General features: G+C 35.3%; 1 protein-coding gene across 2 annotated transcripts in view; it reads right to left on the bottom strand.

Moving 5' to 3' along the window:
- CASD1 (CAS1 domain containing 1) overlaps nucleotides 1-16,293 on the bottom strand; it is a 28,121-nt gene that overhangs the window by 9,523 nt on the left and 2,305 nt on the right. For both annotated transcript variants that reach the window (XM_083860535.1, XM_083860534.1), the window contains exons 2-11: nucleotides 13,269-13,365; nucleotides 12,468-12,588; nucleotides 10,873-10,917; nucleotides 8,517-8,579; nucleotides 7,304-7,348; nucleotides 4,478-4,601; nucleotides 2,604-2,818; nucleotides 1,214-1,639; nucleotides 718-807; nucleotides 44-163 (exon numbers count right to left, since the gene is read on the bottom strand). In XM_083860535.1, the coding sequence (XP_083716661.1) occupies nucleotides 44-163; nucleotides 718-807; nucleotides 1,214-1,639; nucleotides 2,604-2,818; nucleotides 4,478-4,601; nucleotides 7,304-7,348; nucleotides 8,517-8,579; nucleotides 10,873-10,917; nucleotides 12,468-12,588; nucleotides 13,269-13,365 (1,346 nt within the window). The remainder of the gene's footprint in view (nucleotides 1-43; nucleotides 164-717; nucleotides 808-1,213; nucleotides 1,640-2,603; nucleotides 2,819-4,477; nucleotides 4,602-7,303; nucleotides 7,349-8,516; nucleotides 8,580-10,872; nucleotides 10,918-12,467; nucleotides 12,589-13,268; nucleotides 13,366-16,293) is intronic.

The raw sequence follows: 16,293 nt of genomic DNA, 5'->3' as shown, positions 1-16,293 counted from the left end.
GCTATCTGATTAATTTATAAAAATAGTAGAGAGATATTCTTACCTGGCACACTCTGTATACACCAAAGTCCCCTTTTATCCAAAAATATGAGAAGTGCCCATAACCTGTTTGAAAGAGATATGCAGCCACCAGGACTCGAATGTGCATGTACACAGGCAAAAACTGTTGAGAAAAAGAAAGTACCTTTTATAAATGTGCATGTAAATGTTTTTTGCCTTCCTTTTCCCCCTCTATTTTATGCTGTTTTTGCATTGCAGTAAATCAGATTTAACTAAGAAAAGAAACACTGTGGTACACTACCCTGCTTCTTACAAGTTCTTTTGGTGTCCTAACCTCTGATGTTAAAATCAATTTTTTCTATTTATTGCTCTACACTTGCCATATTCTATTTCTAGTTATGAGAGACTTACAAAGGGCTCTTTGAAAGCTCACCTTCAGCAGTTTCAAGTTGTTAGCAACAAAAAATAAATCAATGTAATATTCTACACAGAGGAAACGCCTTTTTCAGTGGTCAAGTAATGTAGATGTTTTTATCAATCAAATCTACACTTACAGAGAAAAACTAACTCTGCTAATACCATGTTTAAAACTACAGGAACAATAGCATTATTTATTCATTCTATTCAGTTCTAATGCCCATTTATACTATCTTTCTTTTGAAATACCATACCCAAATTGCATTCCCCTTATAAGTAAAAGAAATTCTAATCACTTACAGTGCTTGCTCCAGAGATATGATAAATCAAAATAACAAGTTGCATCCAGCCCTTCCATTCATCAGTCTGTTCTCTATTTAACACTTTAGTCTAATGCAAAACAAAACAAGAGTGTTGCTATTCCAAAAAGAACAAGGAACATCTACAAAATGAGGAGAAAAAGTTCAAAACAATAAACCACTTTATGGGTAAATGGGTATCAACTGTAAAAGTCTTGTCTAATGGGCACAGATTTAATGTGATTTAAATTCTCTTTTAGCTGACCTCTGATCAATTCCAGTTTGAAAGAGTGAGAATGACTAAAGTGGTGACATCCATATGGCTTCAAAAAGCCTTTGCATCTAATTCTATGCAAACATTATACTGCTTGAGAAGGCATTTTTTGCAGGTGAGTTATACTGACTTTGAACAATTAACCTTGAATACTTAGATATTGGTTATTTTACATACAAATTAGGAAACAACATTATAACTGGGATGTCAAGATGATCATTACCTCTTTGGTATTTTCAGTATAAAATACCCCCAAAACCAAGATATAGGCGATTGGTATGAAGAAAGATGAATGTGTGTAAAATTTATTTTCCTTCATGAAAAGATTTGCTCTGTCACACAGATAAAAATAGGTCATGATTAGACCAAGCTTGCAAAAGCAGTGTAAGAGCATCTCTAAAGTAGAAACGTTAGGTATGCTGATGGCAGGTTTCTTCTCCTCTCCACTTTCCAAATCAGTGCATGATTTATTCTTCCGATAATTATTCCGATGAATTAAGCTGATAATTAAATATCCAATAATGGACAAAGTAAAAAAACAGAAAGCTATCTTCTGTATCAGAGTGAGAGGAGGCTGAGGCTGGCAGCAGGAGCCATCAATGGGCTTCATTATTTTATTGCAGTAGACATTCATAAGAATCATTGCATTCTGAAAAAAAAAAAAAAAAAAAAAAAGGCAGTTTTGGTAATTAATTTCTAATAAAAAAGTTAACATTTCCATCAAAAGAAATTTTCTTCTCCATCATGTGCTGACGTAAGACATGCAATTCTCCTTTATCACTACAAAAAAAAAATTTCCAGTCCCATCATACACCCATTTGCATTCAACAGTCCAGTCAAAACACTTCTTTCAAACAAAAAATACTTAAGCTTCTAGAGGTAAGCAAAAATGGCTAATCTTAGAACAGGACGGTTCTCTCTACTGGCTGTAGAAGGTCTATAAATGGGAAAACAGCTCACAAACTTGGGTTCTAAAGGAGCACAATAATAAGTCTCTAAAACATGACAGTGAGACTGAAACATGGTAAGATAGTATTTAGTTTAACTAGTACTTTGAAGCAACTTAAACCTGCAAAGGAATGGAACTAAAAGTGACATGATGGGAGAGCTCTTCCACAAAAATGGCAGCCTGAAAAGCTCAGAGGGGCTCACCGCATGCATACAGATATTGGTTAGTAAAAGAGAGGAAATAAAGTCTGAGGCAATCCATGCAACCAAGGATGTCTGTACTGTGTGTTTGTTATCATTATCATGCTGCTTACCAAACCAAATTTGCTGGACACACAGAGGAAATTTCAAAACTTACTTCTTAGCACTGCTTTACAAGTCATTACCACCTTAACTCATTCATATACATAAAGGCATGCAGTATCTAAAAGATTAGTAGATTAACAGCTATTTAAGAATAGTTATGCACAAATGTGTTTGCTATTATATTTTTTAAAATGCCTATAAAACTGACTGCACTCCCACCCACCAGAATTTTCTGAATAAAATTCCCTGAAGAATGCAGTCCTCAATACATTGATACTGTTTGCAGTTTCAGAACATTCACTTCAGATCTTGTTTTACTATTAATACTTTTAATGTTGATCACTGATAAAAACACTTACTGTATCTCTGCTTGATTCAGGGAGATGCAGGCCATCTGCAGACTTCATGATAGTTTCTTGTGCTATCAATTTTGATACACTGAACACTTTAACTTTAGCTTTGGAATTTCGGGAGCTGCTGTTCAGAATACGAACAGCTGCTTCATTGTAAGCATCTATTTTCTCATTAGTGATCATTTTCCGACTTTCACTCAGCATATCTTCATAGACAGGATCTAAATTTGAAAGGAAAAATAATCAACACATTAATCTTCTACTTATCAAGGAGATTCCTTAGCTCAAGTTGCATGGGCTACTTTAATTTAAGAGGTCACAATTGTTTAATTGTACAGAAAAAATGTACAGCAAGGAATAAACGACTGTTACAGTTAGCAGAGCTGTTTATCATGAAATATTCTTATTCCCTATTGATGCATATGTAGCTGTAGGTTAAAAAGCTCTGGTCAGACATGAATGCTTGTTTAATTTCTCTGAATCGAGGAAAAGCACATAATGCTACAGTGCAGAGCTGCTTATGCTTTCTCTCAGCAATGAAATCTCCCAAGAAAAGACTCCAAAGGAAAAAGGGCAGAAGACAGACAGCAGAATAGAAATATGAAAAAATAATAAATAACTTTCTCAAACTCTCTTTTTTTCTGTGGAAAAAAAAAACAGCTCCTCATTTCTTACAAGTCATAGGCCATAAACATATTCCATTTGCTCCTGTTGAATTCAGTTTAACTTATGGCAGAATCTCAGTTTTACAAAAAAAAGGTCAACCTAATTGCTTACAGATTTCAGAAATAATGGAAAGCTTAAAAGAAAGTGATATGGGGTTCTAGATCAAAAGGTCAGCCAGATGTCTTTAAGCTCCTGTGAAAAGCTCCTGCTGTGACACACTCTGTGAGATGCAGATTGATTTACTTTAGGTACCTCATGCCTATGTTTGGATAATCAATGTTTTGACAACTCTGCACAGACTGCTTCTCCTCCCACTTGGGCCATTTAAGAGCTCAGAGATCACATAAATGGACTAGGTCCTTAGCAACACCATGGTGGGACAAGTCTGACAGCCAACTGCTTCTGATATAAATAAACATGATTTTGAAAGGAACGGGAGATTGATTTGTTGATTCAGATTTACCTCTAGAACCATCTTTGACAGGAACTCGGACATGACTGTAGTGGTACAGTTGGGTATATTGCTAACGGGGCTCAAAATCTGCCTATGTTTCTAACTAAGGTGACGACAATCTAAAATGCTGTGTCCTGTGGCAGAGAAACCAGGAAAACATTCTACCTATGAGCTCATTGTTCAGTTTCAGGGAAATATTTTAATTTTATTGAAGAAAAGCAAAACAATGCAAGCTTGGTACCATAATAAAAATCTCACTAACTTATTGTGAGCCATGATTTCTCACCACAGTGAAACAAGTTTCATTCTAGAGACTTAAATCCGGTGTGTTCTCTAGACACACGCAGAGGATGCACTTGTTGAATCTCTTCTATTGTTAATATAATCTGAAAATTCAACTGAACAAAACCACAGGAATACAGCTGTTGCATGTACCTGTGTTCTTGACTCCCAGGAGGTATGTATGGAGCACAGCACAGGGAGAATAGGCCTGGCATGTTGAGTCTGAGAGTAAGCTAACAAAAAATTAAGAGCTCATAAAGGTAGAAGTTTTTCCTGCTAAAGCTTTGAAATCTCTATCAGTAGTAGCAGCTATTTAGGTTCAGCTTAGTTAAGATTGCAAGAAAGGAGAGACTGAAGTTCAACCAACACCTTTTCAAGCTGAAAGTAAGCAGGATGGATTAAGTTTTCCATATCCTACAACATAATGATTCAACAGACAGTGAGGTTAAAAATTGTTACCTACTGTTCATTACTTTACCTTGTAGGACCCAGTAAACATCACTACTTATTGCTAATTTTTCCAAAAGAGGTGCAATTGAAGTGATATTGATCTTATATTGTGCAAGGGCTTCGTTGCTGCCATTGTGAATCTTGATAGACCACTGGAGAAATAAAGAAACAAATTCAGGACTTGTATGTCTGAGAAGCCTTAATTAATTGATTACTTTGCTCCTTTGTAGCTATTTTTCATTATTTCTATACAGCTAGATTTCTTCAGTTTTCTATTCAAAAGTGCTAAAAAATTCTTTTGTACCAAGCAGCTGTCCAGACAGATAATTATATTCAATCACATCATCTAAATACAGAGAATTTAACACTCAACTTATGTGTATAATTGACTTTTCATAAATTAAATGACACAAGATGTTTTAATTCAAAGTCTCCTGGCTTTATCCAACAATGAAGTAGCAAAGCCAGTCTCATTATTGAAAAATATTGGCCAGTTCAGTCAATTCCACTCTAGAAAAACTCATCACAGCAAGAGATGCATGCAAACAAAACTTGATGGTGGTCTCAATATTGATCAAGTTCCAGCATTTCCATCTGTTTTGCAGATATTTTAAAAAGGAAAAAAAACCCCAAAACACCAAACAAGAGCCATTTTAATTTCTGGTTTAATCTTCTATAAGAAATCCCTGAGAGAATGCTATAACCACACAAGATTTCCTGCTAAGTTTTGAATGTGATTTCCCACACTGCATGAAAAATGGATGCAGCATTTTTTTAAGTGTTATTGTATCTCTACTGACTTAGTAAAAAACTAAAAAAAGCAAAACCAAAACAATTAGCCTAAATGTAGCAAACTCTATTTATCTCTATATAGCTACATAAAAATTTAATTGCAAGACAAGTACACTGATTAATGCACTTCCTGAAAATATTATTCAATATAAATTAATACTTCATGAAACCAAATAACACACAGCTGCTCTGAGAATTCACACTGGAAAAAAGCAGCAGTTTCTCCCAGCAGCTAAATACTTATTTTTGAAACATCAACAGTATTTATCAGACAGTTAAAGCAGCACGTTCCATACAACAGGAAGCCAGGAATTAAGAAGTAGAGCAAGGTAATAACATTCTCAGAGAAGCTCCTTTTCCCAAAGTAAGAAGCAACTGACGTCCATATGAACTGGGGTTCCTCCAGCTTACAAGACTTCACTTCTATTTATAAACTGTTATGCAGCTGACATCTTAAGACACATGTCCAGGCAAAAGTAGCATGACCAACCCAAGAGCTAAGTTAAAGATATAGTGAAATTTCAAAATGCAGCAAAGTCCAAGAGCACATACCAGTTTAATCTAGTGACAGGTTACCACACCAGTGTCAGCTATGGTGAGGTTGCTGATGTGTCTGATTTTTGAAGCTTTTATTTTTTTGGAAGCCCCTTAAAATAGGGCATGTTTACCTTTGTCCAACTCTAGATATCATACTAAATGTTTAATACAAATAAACTAGTGTTAAAAAGAGCAAAGTCTCCTCTGAATATGGCTAGTTTCTATCTCCTGCTGTCCACAAAAGGCAACAAGCTATGGCTAATGTATACATATGAGTAAAGGGAATTATTTAGCTAAGTGTCTCATAGTTTTGCAACCTGACCTTCTGAATGCCAGAACATGATCCATATATAGTGGCATGTTCTGTATGAAATACATTGACCCATCCCAGTAATAAATGCTACAGTCTCAGACTGAGAAACTATATTCTAGGCTTACTACAATTCCTAAAGCTCAAATGTAAATCTTACAGAGGAAGGAAACTTAGGGAAACTTTACCTAAAGGAAAAGGAGAATTTTTCATGCCTCAGGAAATGTGTGGAGGTCTACATAAACACATGACGTCCTTTTAAAATTGAGGGAATCCATCCTTAGATGGGCATGCCCAGAAGTTTCCAGATTGGTAGACTGCCTCAACTGTCTCAAAATCAAACTGCTTTTGAAGGATTTTGTTTTAAATGCAACACATTTTTCCCCCTTTTACAATTCAGCTGGTATGAAAATATATTAGTTAATTCTTTCCAAATTCCAATACCCAAATATCTGGAAGTAAAGGACATTAAATGTGAAAATAATGAGATGAGTATTTGTTTGACTTGACTTTGTTACTAGAACGGACTAATTAAGGGGGCCTGTTGAATTCCATCCCTGAAAGTTTTAAAGGATTGGCTGACTCTTGCCAAGTGCAACACAGGTAGAAATGTCCTGCCTGGTGTCAAACTGATGGGTTAGGACATCTCTTCTGATACTTGTCAGCCCTGTTTCCTGTGATGCTGCAACACATAGCAGTGATGGAATCTTTCAGTGCAACAAGATTCCAGAACTCCAACCTCTTTAAGTTGTTGAATTATCCATGTAAAATTATGATTTTTACCCATATAAATACATATATATATATAAAAGAAATATGTGTGGTGAAAGAGACATCACAAATTGGGCCATGCTCAAAAGTAGAATCCTGTGACTGAAAAAAGTTTATTAAAAATACACCTCAGTTAGCATGCAAATACTTTATTTAACTTCTAAAATTAATAATCTGCTTTTAACTAAATTCACTTTATTAGCTAGGTGAAAGCAAATTAATGCTTATTAACCAGTATTGCTGCCAAAAGCAAGTACTGTCCATCACACAGCTATAATAAAGCATATCTGTTATTTTAAAAATACTTTTTGTAACAGCAAATTTGCTGAGAATAGGTATTTTCCTAAAAACTGTGTTTAACTTGATCATGTAACCAACTTGAAAACATTAAAGTTAACCTACAATTTATCCTATACTAAAATCCCCTATATATGTATAACTTACCGTGGCAGCTCCTACTACAATTATATGAGGTTTTGCCACAGAACCCTAAGAAACAAACAAAAAAAAGAATCAGTTTTAAAATAAATTATACTTACTAGTAAGACTCATAGCTTAATTAATTGTGACTCACTTGTCCATCAGGTAATAGCTACAAAAGAGTAGATTGCAGATATATTACAGAGAACATACATGTGATATAAGCAAGAGACCTGAATTTTCATGTAATAGAATCTACAAAAGCATGAAGTTATCAATAAGTACCTACAATCCTGATCAATTTAGCAACATAAGTTCTCTTTAAAAGCTTCTCTTAAGGTCAAGTAAACTGTAGATCACACTATTGAACTTTCAGCATTGTCAAACACCTGTTAGAGTTGCTGCACTGACCACTGTCACCCAGAAGTCTGGCAGTCCTATGCAGGACAAAGACAAGGGCCAGTGTACTCAAACACAAGAGCACAAGGAAACAAACAGTCCTGAGCACCTCAGTACCAGTTTTATTCTGGCACAGCAAGGAAAACCAGCAGCTCTCAATTTTTGTAGAAATCACAGAAAAAGAAAACCAAATGATAGCTACTCTGATGGAAGGTGTTGTGCAAGAATGATCAACAGGATAGCAAAATAATCACTGCGAGCTACTACTAAATAACTCCAGGCTATTGAAAGGTCAACAAAGAAAGAAATAAGAAAAAATTAGTCACCAATCTGTAAATGTATTGTTTGCTGTCAGAGTTACATACAGAATGACATGACAACCTGCATCATAACTGAAACACATAAAATAATCAGTATGTTAATTGAGGGAGATATTGAAAACAAATAAAATCTAAGAACTCTTGACTTTGCAAATTGAAGGGCAAATCTTTGCCCTTCACTCTGAAACACTCAAATTAACATATATACAAAACCATAGAGTCATAGTACATTCCAAGTTGGAGTGGACCCATAAGGACCAAAATATCAGGTCACATTAAAGGGGAGTCATTGCATCCACAGAGGAAGTAAAATGCCAAACCAGACTGAAATTCTTTTAGCTCTTAATAGGATCAATTAGCCTGCTCCTAGAAAGTAGGGTTTTTCTAGTTTGCTTAGGGGTTTTTAAGATCCAAGTGATACCACCCCTGGAAGACCAGGAGATACCAGAAACACATACACCAGTAAACATCTCCTTTTCACTACTCTGAATTCAAATTATAGATCTCTTAAAACAAACCTCAGTCCAAGATTTGATACGTTGCCTCATAGAGCCATTAACTTCTGGATACCACAGAAAATCCTGTAAAATAAAGGCGGAGTTACTCTGCAAGCTTAAAAGACAAGATCAATAGTCTAAAATCAAAAAAAATGCAAAAAAAACAAACTTACTGCCATCAATTCAACTGTAAAGAAAAAACATTTGGCTCAGAGTGTGTTTTCCTTATAGTTAGCATGAAAAGTCTGACATCTTACTCCAGCATGGAAAACAGAAAGAAAAAAAAGAAAGAAAAACAAAACAAAAAGAAAAAAAAAAAGGGGGGGGGAAATAAGCCACCAAACCCAGAAAACTTTTCCCTCACGAGAAACAAATTTTTATTTGTAGTTCAGTAGTTGGAATTTCATCAAGAAGGTATTTTTTTATGCCTGCCAAATGGGATGTCCTTGGGTTTCTAATGCAATCCAAAGTCACTTATATATATAACTATTAGATATATAACTTATTAGATATATATACATATAGTCACATATATATAACTTAGATATATACCTTATTAGAATTTGCTTTTTACTCAGTTTCCACATTTTTATCAGCAGGTTTTCTTAGTTCCAAAGCTTAAAATAATTGAAAGCATGAAATCATAATTTTCAAACAAAACCAAAATCTAACATTTACCTTACAACTTCGTAAATTATCAGCTATTTAAATATACTAGTGTCATGGCTATTAACCACATTACCTTACCAGCATCTTTTAGATGCCAGCAGTGCTCAACTTTCATCTAGAAGGACAGTCTAGACTAGTGCTTTAATGTCTCCCAGGGAAAGCCATGACTTCCTAGCATTCAGTTACTCTTTGGGACAGCACTATTGAATGGTGCTAAAAATACACGTTGAAAGGAAATGACAGGGACTACACAAGCAGAAACTACTGTGAGGAAACTTTGTAACAGAACACTGAAACACTATCAGCAGAGAGGAAATCTCTATCTTCCACTTCTCTGGACTGTTACATTTTGGTAGTTCATTTGAGTACTGTCAATTCATTATTTGGCTGTGGAACCTGCAGTCCTCTGCAGTGGCTGAAGGACAGAAGAATTACTGTGATGACTGGAAAGGGCAAAATTAAACTCTCCACTTGTTCCCAGTAATTTTCTCTTTTGATGGTCAAGTATTTTCCACATTTGGATTACTGGGTTGCAGCCAGTCTGAATATGGAAATTCAGCTACCATGCCAATAATGTCAAAGAGCAACACTGCATCAAAACAAGGAAGCAGCAGACTGGGAATATATTAACTACCAGATATCTTCCAAAAGCCCAGACCTGCCATGTCAAATCTTGGTGGTAAAGGAGTTTTGAAGATGTTATCCTGTCAGGCTAGCTCAATGCAAACCACACTGCACCAACCCCTCCGTCCTGCCTTGTGCTGTGTCCCATCTTTTCCAGCATTCACATAACCACATGATGAGCCACATCTGACCTGATTGAAAAGGAATCCTACAAAGTAACTTTTTGGCTGAATTCACTCCTGAAACAACCGACTCCACAGTTTACCAGAGCTAGTTACAGCACAAACACAGGAAGATACTGTGAAGGCCAACAGAGTAGATGAGCACATGCTTAAACTGCCATGGGCTTACACCCTAAAATGTTATTCTGTACCCAAAATCTTAACCATGCACACAAACAAGTAGTGAAAAGCCACATTCTTGTAGACAACTCAGCAAACACTGCTTCTTTGGTTTTGGTGAATAGAGAATGAGTTTTCTTCAGGGCATAAATAAATACATGACTAGCACAATCCCAGCACTGCTGACAGCTGTCATGGGAAGCAAAGAAAGCTATTGAAGACAGCATTTCCATTGCCAGGGCAGAGGAGAACAGAGTCCTCCAGAAAAAACTAGCCTCAAGTACTTTGTTTTCTTTTTTTAAATATCCACATTATAATCAACATTGTGCTTATTTCCCATGCAAAAACAGTGGAAGGAATACTTGTTGGGACAGCATAGAAAACTTAATGGCAATTAAAATTACCAATCCACAAAAGACCCAGATACATATTTTTACAGCATGGAAAGAGTGAACTTCCTGGCAAAAAGTATGCTTGGAAAGGCCAAATCGTAAGATCTGACAAAAAATTATACACAGTTCCAGAGCTTATGCCCAAAACTAAGCCACAATACAAGCACTTCATGCCAAATTCTCTTAAAATATAGGTTAAGATACACTGTGAAACATCTGTGAAATATTTATAAAGAATGTTGATGGTCTTAACCTTCTTTTAACTTTTCAGCTCCAACAGCATTTTCAATTACATTATATGAAATAATAACATTATTATGGTTTGCAATTTAACACCAGATAAAAACTTACCACTTTAATTGAAGCAGATTTATCTTCAAAAGGGATATTTCCATGCTGTCAAAAAAAAAAAAAAAAAAAAGAAAAAAAAAAAAAAAAAAAAAGAAAGAAAGAAAAACATTCAGAATGAAAACAAAATATTTACATATTTATGCTAAATTGCTCTCACCCAACATCCATCTTCAGTGGAAAGGATTTTTCTTGTATAAACTTGTCAGTGTATTCACACAAAATATTTATGTTGCTTTCTTGATAAAACAAGTTACTAAAATAAACAGTTCTTCTTCCTGGAAGCAATCTGGCCAGCAAAGTCTGAAATGCTTTCTGTTCACTCTGGTACAAAGGTATCAAATACCTAAATTTAGCCTCCCAACATAAGACAAGCTTACACCTTTTCCTCTTTCTTTTCTTACACTGTCTCCAGCCTTCCTTTTCATCTGCCCATCTCCTTTAGACAAAACAACCAACACAGTTTTATTTAAGAATAAAAGAAAAAGATCAGATAGAAATAAAAACTAGAATACATTATTAAATTTCCTGAGTGAAAACTGTAAGAAACCAGAAAGGAAGGAGTCAGATATGCATACACAATACTTGTTTAAAATTATTAAATACAGTATTCATTTTGGTCCTGGTCCTTAAGAACAAGTGTACTTCTTCAAACTGAGATCTTGATTTCAGTAATACTTTACAAAAAACGCTCTCAACTCAAAATCCATTACAGCACTCTATCATCTCATCATTACTTTTGGGCAGCAAGAGTGACCTAACACATTGACTAGGAAAACCAGAGCTCTTGTGTCAATCAAACATCTTGCTCTGACAGGTGGAAGTGACTGCATGCTGCGTGCTGGACAAGCTGACAGCTTGCACTTCTAAGTAACAGAATTACTAAATAATTGACAAATCTGACATAGTGTTGAAAGTGAAAGGTGTCTTCTCAATCACATATGTACATACATCTGTGAAGACTTGTGCCGAAGAAGTATCATACAGCAAAAGAAATCAGCACTCTGTTCAACAAACAATACATCTAAATCCTTTCTTCCTCCTTCCACCAGGTTGCAGTCTATATACTTCACTTTATAAAATTCAGACAGCTCTTCATCAGTGATCAAAAAGAAGGTAAGACCTGAAGCTATTTTTAGGTTCAGCTTCAAGTTAGACCTGGAAATCTGTCATTGCCTCAAGGATTTTTATGAACAGATTAGATCAGCAATTTAACTGACATTTTAAATGACAAATTAGAAGGCACGAATTACTACTATTTAAAAACACACAAAGGAGCAATCATTTTCTCATCAAGAAATTAAATACGAAGCAAAAATTGCTATGGGACAAGTCAGCTCTGTTGATTTATTCCCAGGCAAGCTTTCTCTTGAGCTTCCCAGTTCTCTTCTGATTCGCAATTATCTCACCTGTGCCCAAACAACTATTTTGGTCTAATCTTGTTCATCTTCAACAAACCTTTCTATGCTTCTCCTTTCATAGGGCTAGGCCAGCAAACAGCATAATTTGCTTTTTTGAAGTTTAGACAAGAGGTACAAGGTAAATCAGGAAGAAATAAACAAACAAAAAAAATCAATCACCAAAACAAGGTATCTCACCTTAATTCCCTCTTCTTTGACTTGAGGATTTATCAGTTTTATGAATGAATAGAACAGCTGTCGAATTCTAGAATCTCCTATAAACACAACATGTTTGTCTATGAGGCAATTTTTTGCTTCACTGTAAAATAAAACAGCAACAGTAATGTTACAGAAAACAGCAACAGTAATGTTACAGAAAATACGTATTTTAGAAAGAAGTATTCTGAAAATCTACAGAGCTATATAGATAATTCTAAACATTATATCCAGCTCTAAGGCATGATAAATTATTTTAAACATGCTGAATTAACAGTTTATTGCAATTTGGATAGAATTGAAAATGAACTCTACTGCTAATGGGATTAGGCAAACAACTAAGCAGGTTTTCCTATTATAAGTGGTACAATTGCAGTAGTTTCAAAATGGTAATATATAGCACAAGTCTAAAAAAAAATAAAGTTCTCTTACTAGGAAGTGAAAAAAGTGATTAGCAGTTTTATTTGGGATATTTTTACTTGCAATTTGACACAAAGGGTCAGCAATCTGAGATTGCTGCCATATGTGGCTCTCCATAACTCGTGTTACCTCCATCACCAATGTTTATTTCTATTTTTATGGAGAAATACAACTATGGTAAACACTGTAGACACACAGATAAAGTACTTGGAAAGTACTTCTTTCTGGTAAGTGTTGTATAACTTTGAAAGCCTAGAGAATCAGATGTAAAGTGAACAGTAGATGACATTGCAATTACTAGAGCCACAGTCAAACAACAATGACTATACTTTCCAGACAAAGAGAAGACGTGAGTTTCCTTACCTATTTTTATACTTATGCATCATACAACTGTGAGGTTGCCATACTTTCTCTCCAAGAAATCTCCCACTGGACAGAAGATAATCACATGTATCGCCACCTTTAAAGTGTTATATTAAGATTAGAATTCAGAGACATGGAAAGCAAAACATAGCCCTACTGCTATTATAAAAAATAATTTGACAACATCTGAAAAGCAGAAATTGAAATAACAGTAGTAAACACATTTAACTGATTGTAAATACATCTTGCACAAGTTTCTGCAAGTTGCCTTCTCACTCGTTATATAATACTGTTCTGTAAATCCCACAAAATGTTAGTGATCCTACTTCTGCTGTCAAAAAGATGTTGTTGTTGATGTAGATGGCACTTCCTTTAAAAGACCAATCCACACTGCTATCTACTATCCAGAATACATTAATATGAAATTCAAGAAAACAACTGTTGGATAAAATAATCTTCTACACAGAATCACCATGCACAGCATCTTGTAATGAACACAAAACTCTTCACAAGGTTTGCAACACTCTATTACATCTCACGGTTTAAGACATGGCCATGTCCTCACCTTAATACAGGTGATATGGGTTAATACACAAAAACAAAACAAAACAAAACAAACCCTCCAACATTTACACATCAATTTGCTAATCATTCTGAACTGCACTTATCTTTTCCAGTCAATAAGTTTTATGCTGATTAAGATAAATCACTTAACAGGTCCTGATGTTTCAGGTCATGTTAAATTTCAAATATCTCAGTTATGAAATCAGTGACTGTTATCTCCTCAACCTCATGTCAGATTCTTCTGCTTAATAACTGAATACAACAGAACGCCATTGACCGTAAGAGAAGTTGCTCTCCAACATTTTTGTCATACTTGGCATTTCCAACCACTGACAAACAGGGAAATTGTGGTGAATTAAATGGTAGGGACTTGTTCTAGCTTGTGCAGAAACAATGTACCACTGCCCATGCCTAACACTTTCTGTGAAACCTTCGCTTCATTAAGCGCTCAACTCAAACTTTGGTTTTCAAGCAACACAATTTCCCTGATTCTCAAACTTGCAAACCCATGAAAACTATCATTTCAAGTAAGTTCCTTAAAAAATGAAAGTGTCAAAAATAACAAAAAAACTATCTAATCAAAAGCAACATGAGTTTGATAATGAGGTAGCTTAGAGTTATTACTGACATGAAACCCTCTACTTTGGAGATGATGACAATTAGGAGATGTATCAACATGATGTAAGAGTGAACTTTGTAAAAGAATATCCACGACCAATCAGACTCCCTCTGACATCCACAGACTTGCTGAGAAAGATGTGTAAGAAAATCAGGACAGTTATTTATGGTCAGACCAATGGTCAGTCTAGCCTGGTACTCTGCCTTCAGTGGGGGCCAAAAGCAGAATAAGAAGAGGGCAAATAAATAATATCTTCTTGCCTAATATTCTCCCAGCTATGTTCATTCCAAGGACATGAAATGGATATGCAGTCTTCAAGTTCTTAACACCCACAGAATCCTTCTGGAGTTTTCTATATCCAGAGCTGATGCTTGAAGAATCATCTGCCTTTATTTGAAATATGGTTTCTACTAGATTTACTTGGGGGACTCCCTGGTCCTTCCATGGGACAAGGCAGTTTGGACTTATGTCTGTCATGATTTGTAGGCCACTATCACTTCTTTCTCGATCAAGTTTTCAAGACTGGAGGGTGTCCTTACATTGAGGTCAGGACCTAAGCTTGGTATCTCTGTACTGCATGACACTCCCACCACAATAATTGCCCATAAACAGATCAATCCTTCATCCTACAGTACCTTCACTGAAGTAACTTTCCAAGCATGACACATTGTATACATTTCAAAAACAGAGACAATATTTCATGTCAAGGGATTATGCCTTCTTCCCCAAATCCAGGTACTGATTATCTTACTACTGCCCTGAGCAATATCAGAAAGCTCCTGAAACTCATTTGGGGCATTACTTATGTTTGATCTCTTCCTTTAAACATAATATAAAATAAGGGGAGAAGGGGAATAAAACAAAACTGAAACAGCAGCCAAGAAAGTAAAGTGGAGGCTACAGACCAGACAGTGCCTCCAGAATGCTCAACTCTGGCTTTAGGAGGTGAAATAGCAGCCAAAGAACTATGTTCATTTTAACACACCACAGCTTCTTCTTAACCATCAATGAGATCGTAAAACAAACAAACAACCAACAAAAAACCCAACCAAAAAAACCAACCCAAAACCTAAGAAAAAGAATTCCAACTGCCACTGTATGCACAAAACACAGACCATTCTTTCAAAACTCTTTCTTTGTGTAAATTATCCTTCCAACACATTAACTTTTATGCTCACTTAGATACACAACATTATAATTATACAAAATCTATAATTTTTCTGAATTTTATTATGCTTATTATTCTAATTTATCAGTCTTCAAAATTGTGGTTATTCCATTGAAATTGTGACATCTCAAAGTCTTCATTCAGCAGCAGAGCAGATGAAGTTTCACAAAGCTTTCTCTAAAATGCATACTCTCAAAGAGCTGGAAATTCAAGTGTTCTCTATGATTCAAAGTAAAAAATGTAGTTTTAAACAGAGTCTACTATTGTTGATTTTAAGAACAAAAAAATTTAGATAAATTCTTATTTCCAAAAAGGTTTAGGACTGTACCTTCAAATTATAACAACTGAAAAACACAAAGCACTATCTTCACTGGATAGTATGTAAACATTCAACCCACTTAAGTCTTCACAAATTAAAGACAGTCTGTACCTTCTCTTTATTCACATTCTTTCGCAAAAAAACCGTAGGTGACCCCTAAATACAACAGTCTTCCTGAACATAAATCTGACCTTCTACAACCCCAGTTCAGCATTTTTTCATACAAGTAAATTTTATACAGGCAAGTTTTACTGGTTAGTACACTGGGCTGCTCCTATCTGTAATACGTAGTTGCGTGGCTGTGGCCAAAATTAGCTAAAACCTTTACACGTAATGACAATCAGATAAAAGGGAA

Source organism: Zosterops lateralis (assembly GCF_965231275.1).
Source record: "Zosterops lateralis genome assembly, chromosome: 1".
In the NCBI taxonomy this organism is placed as follows: Eukaryota; Metazoa; Chordata; class Aves; order Passeriformes; family Zosteropidae; genus Zosterops; species Zosterops lateralis.
Note: the sequence above shows the minus strand (reverse complement) of the source record. Positions and strands in the feature narration are given on the sequence as shown.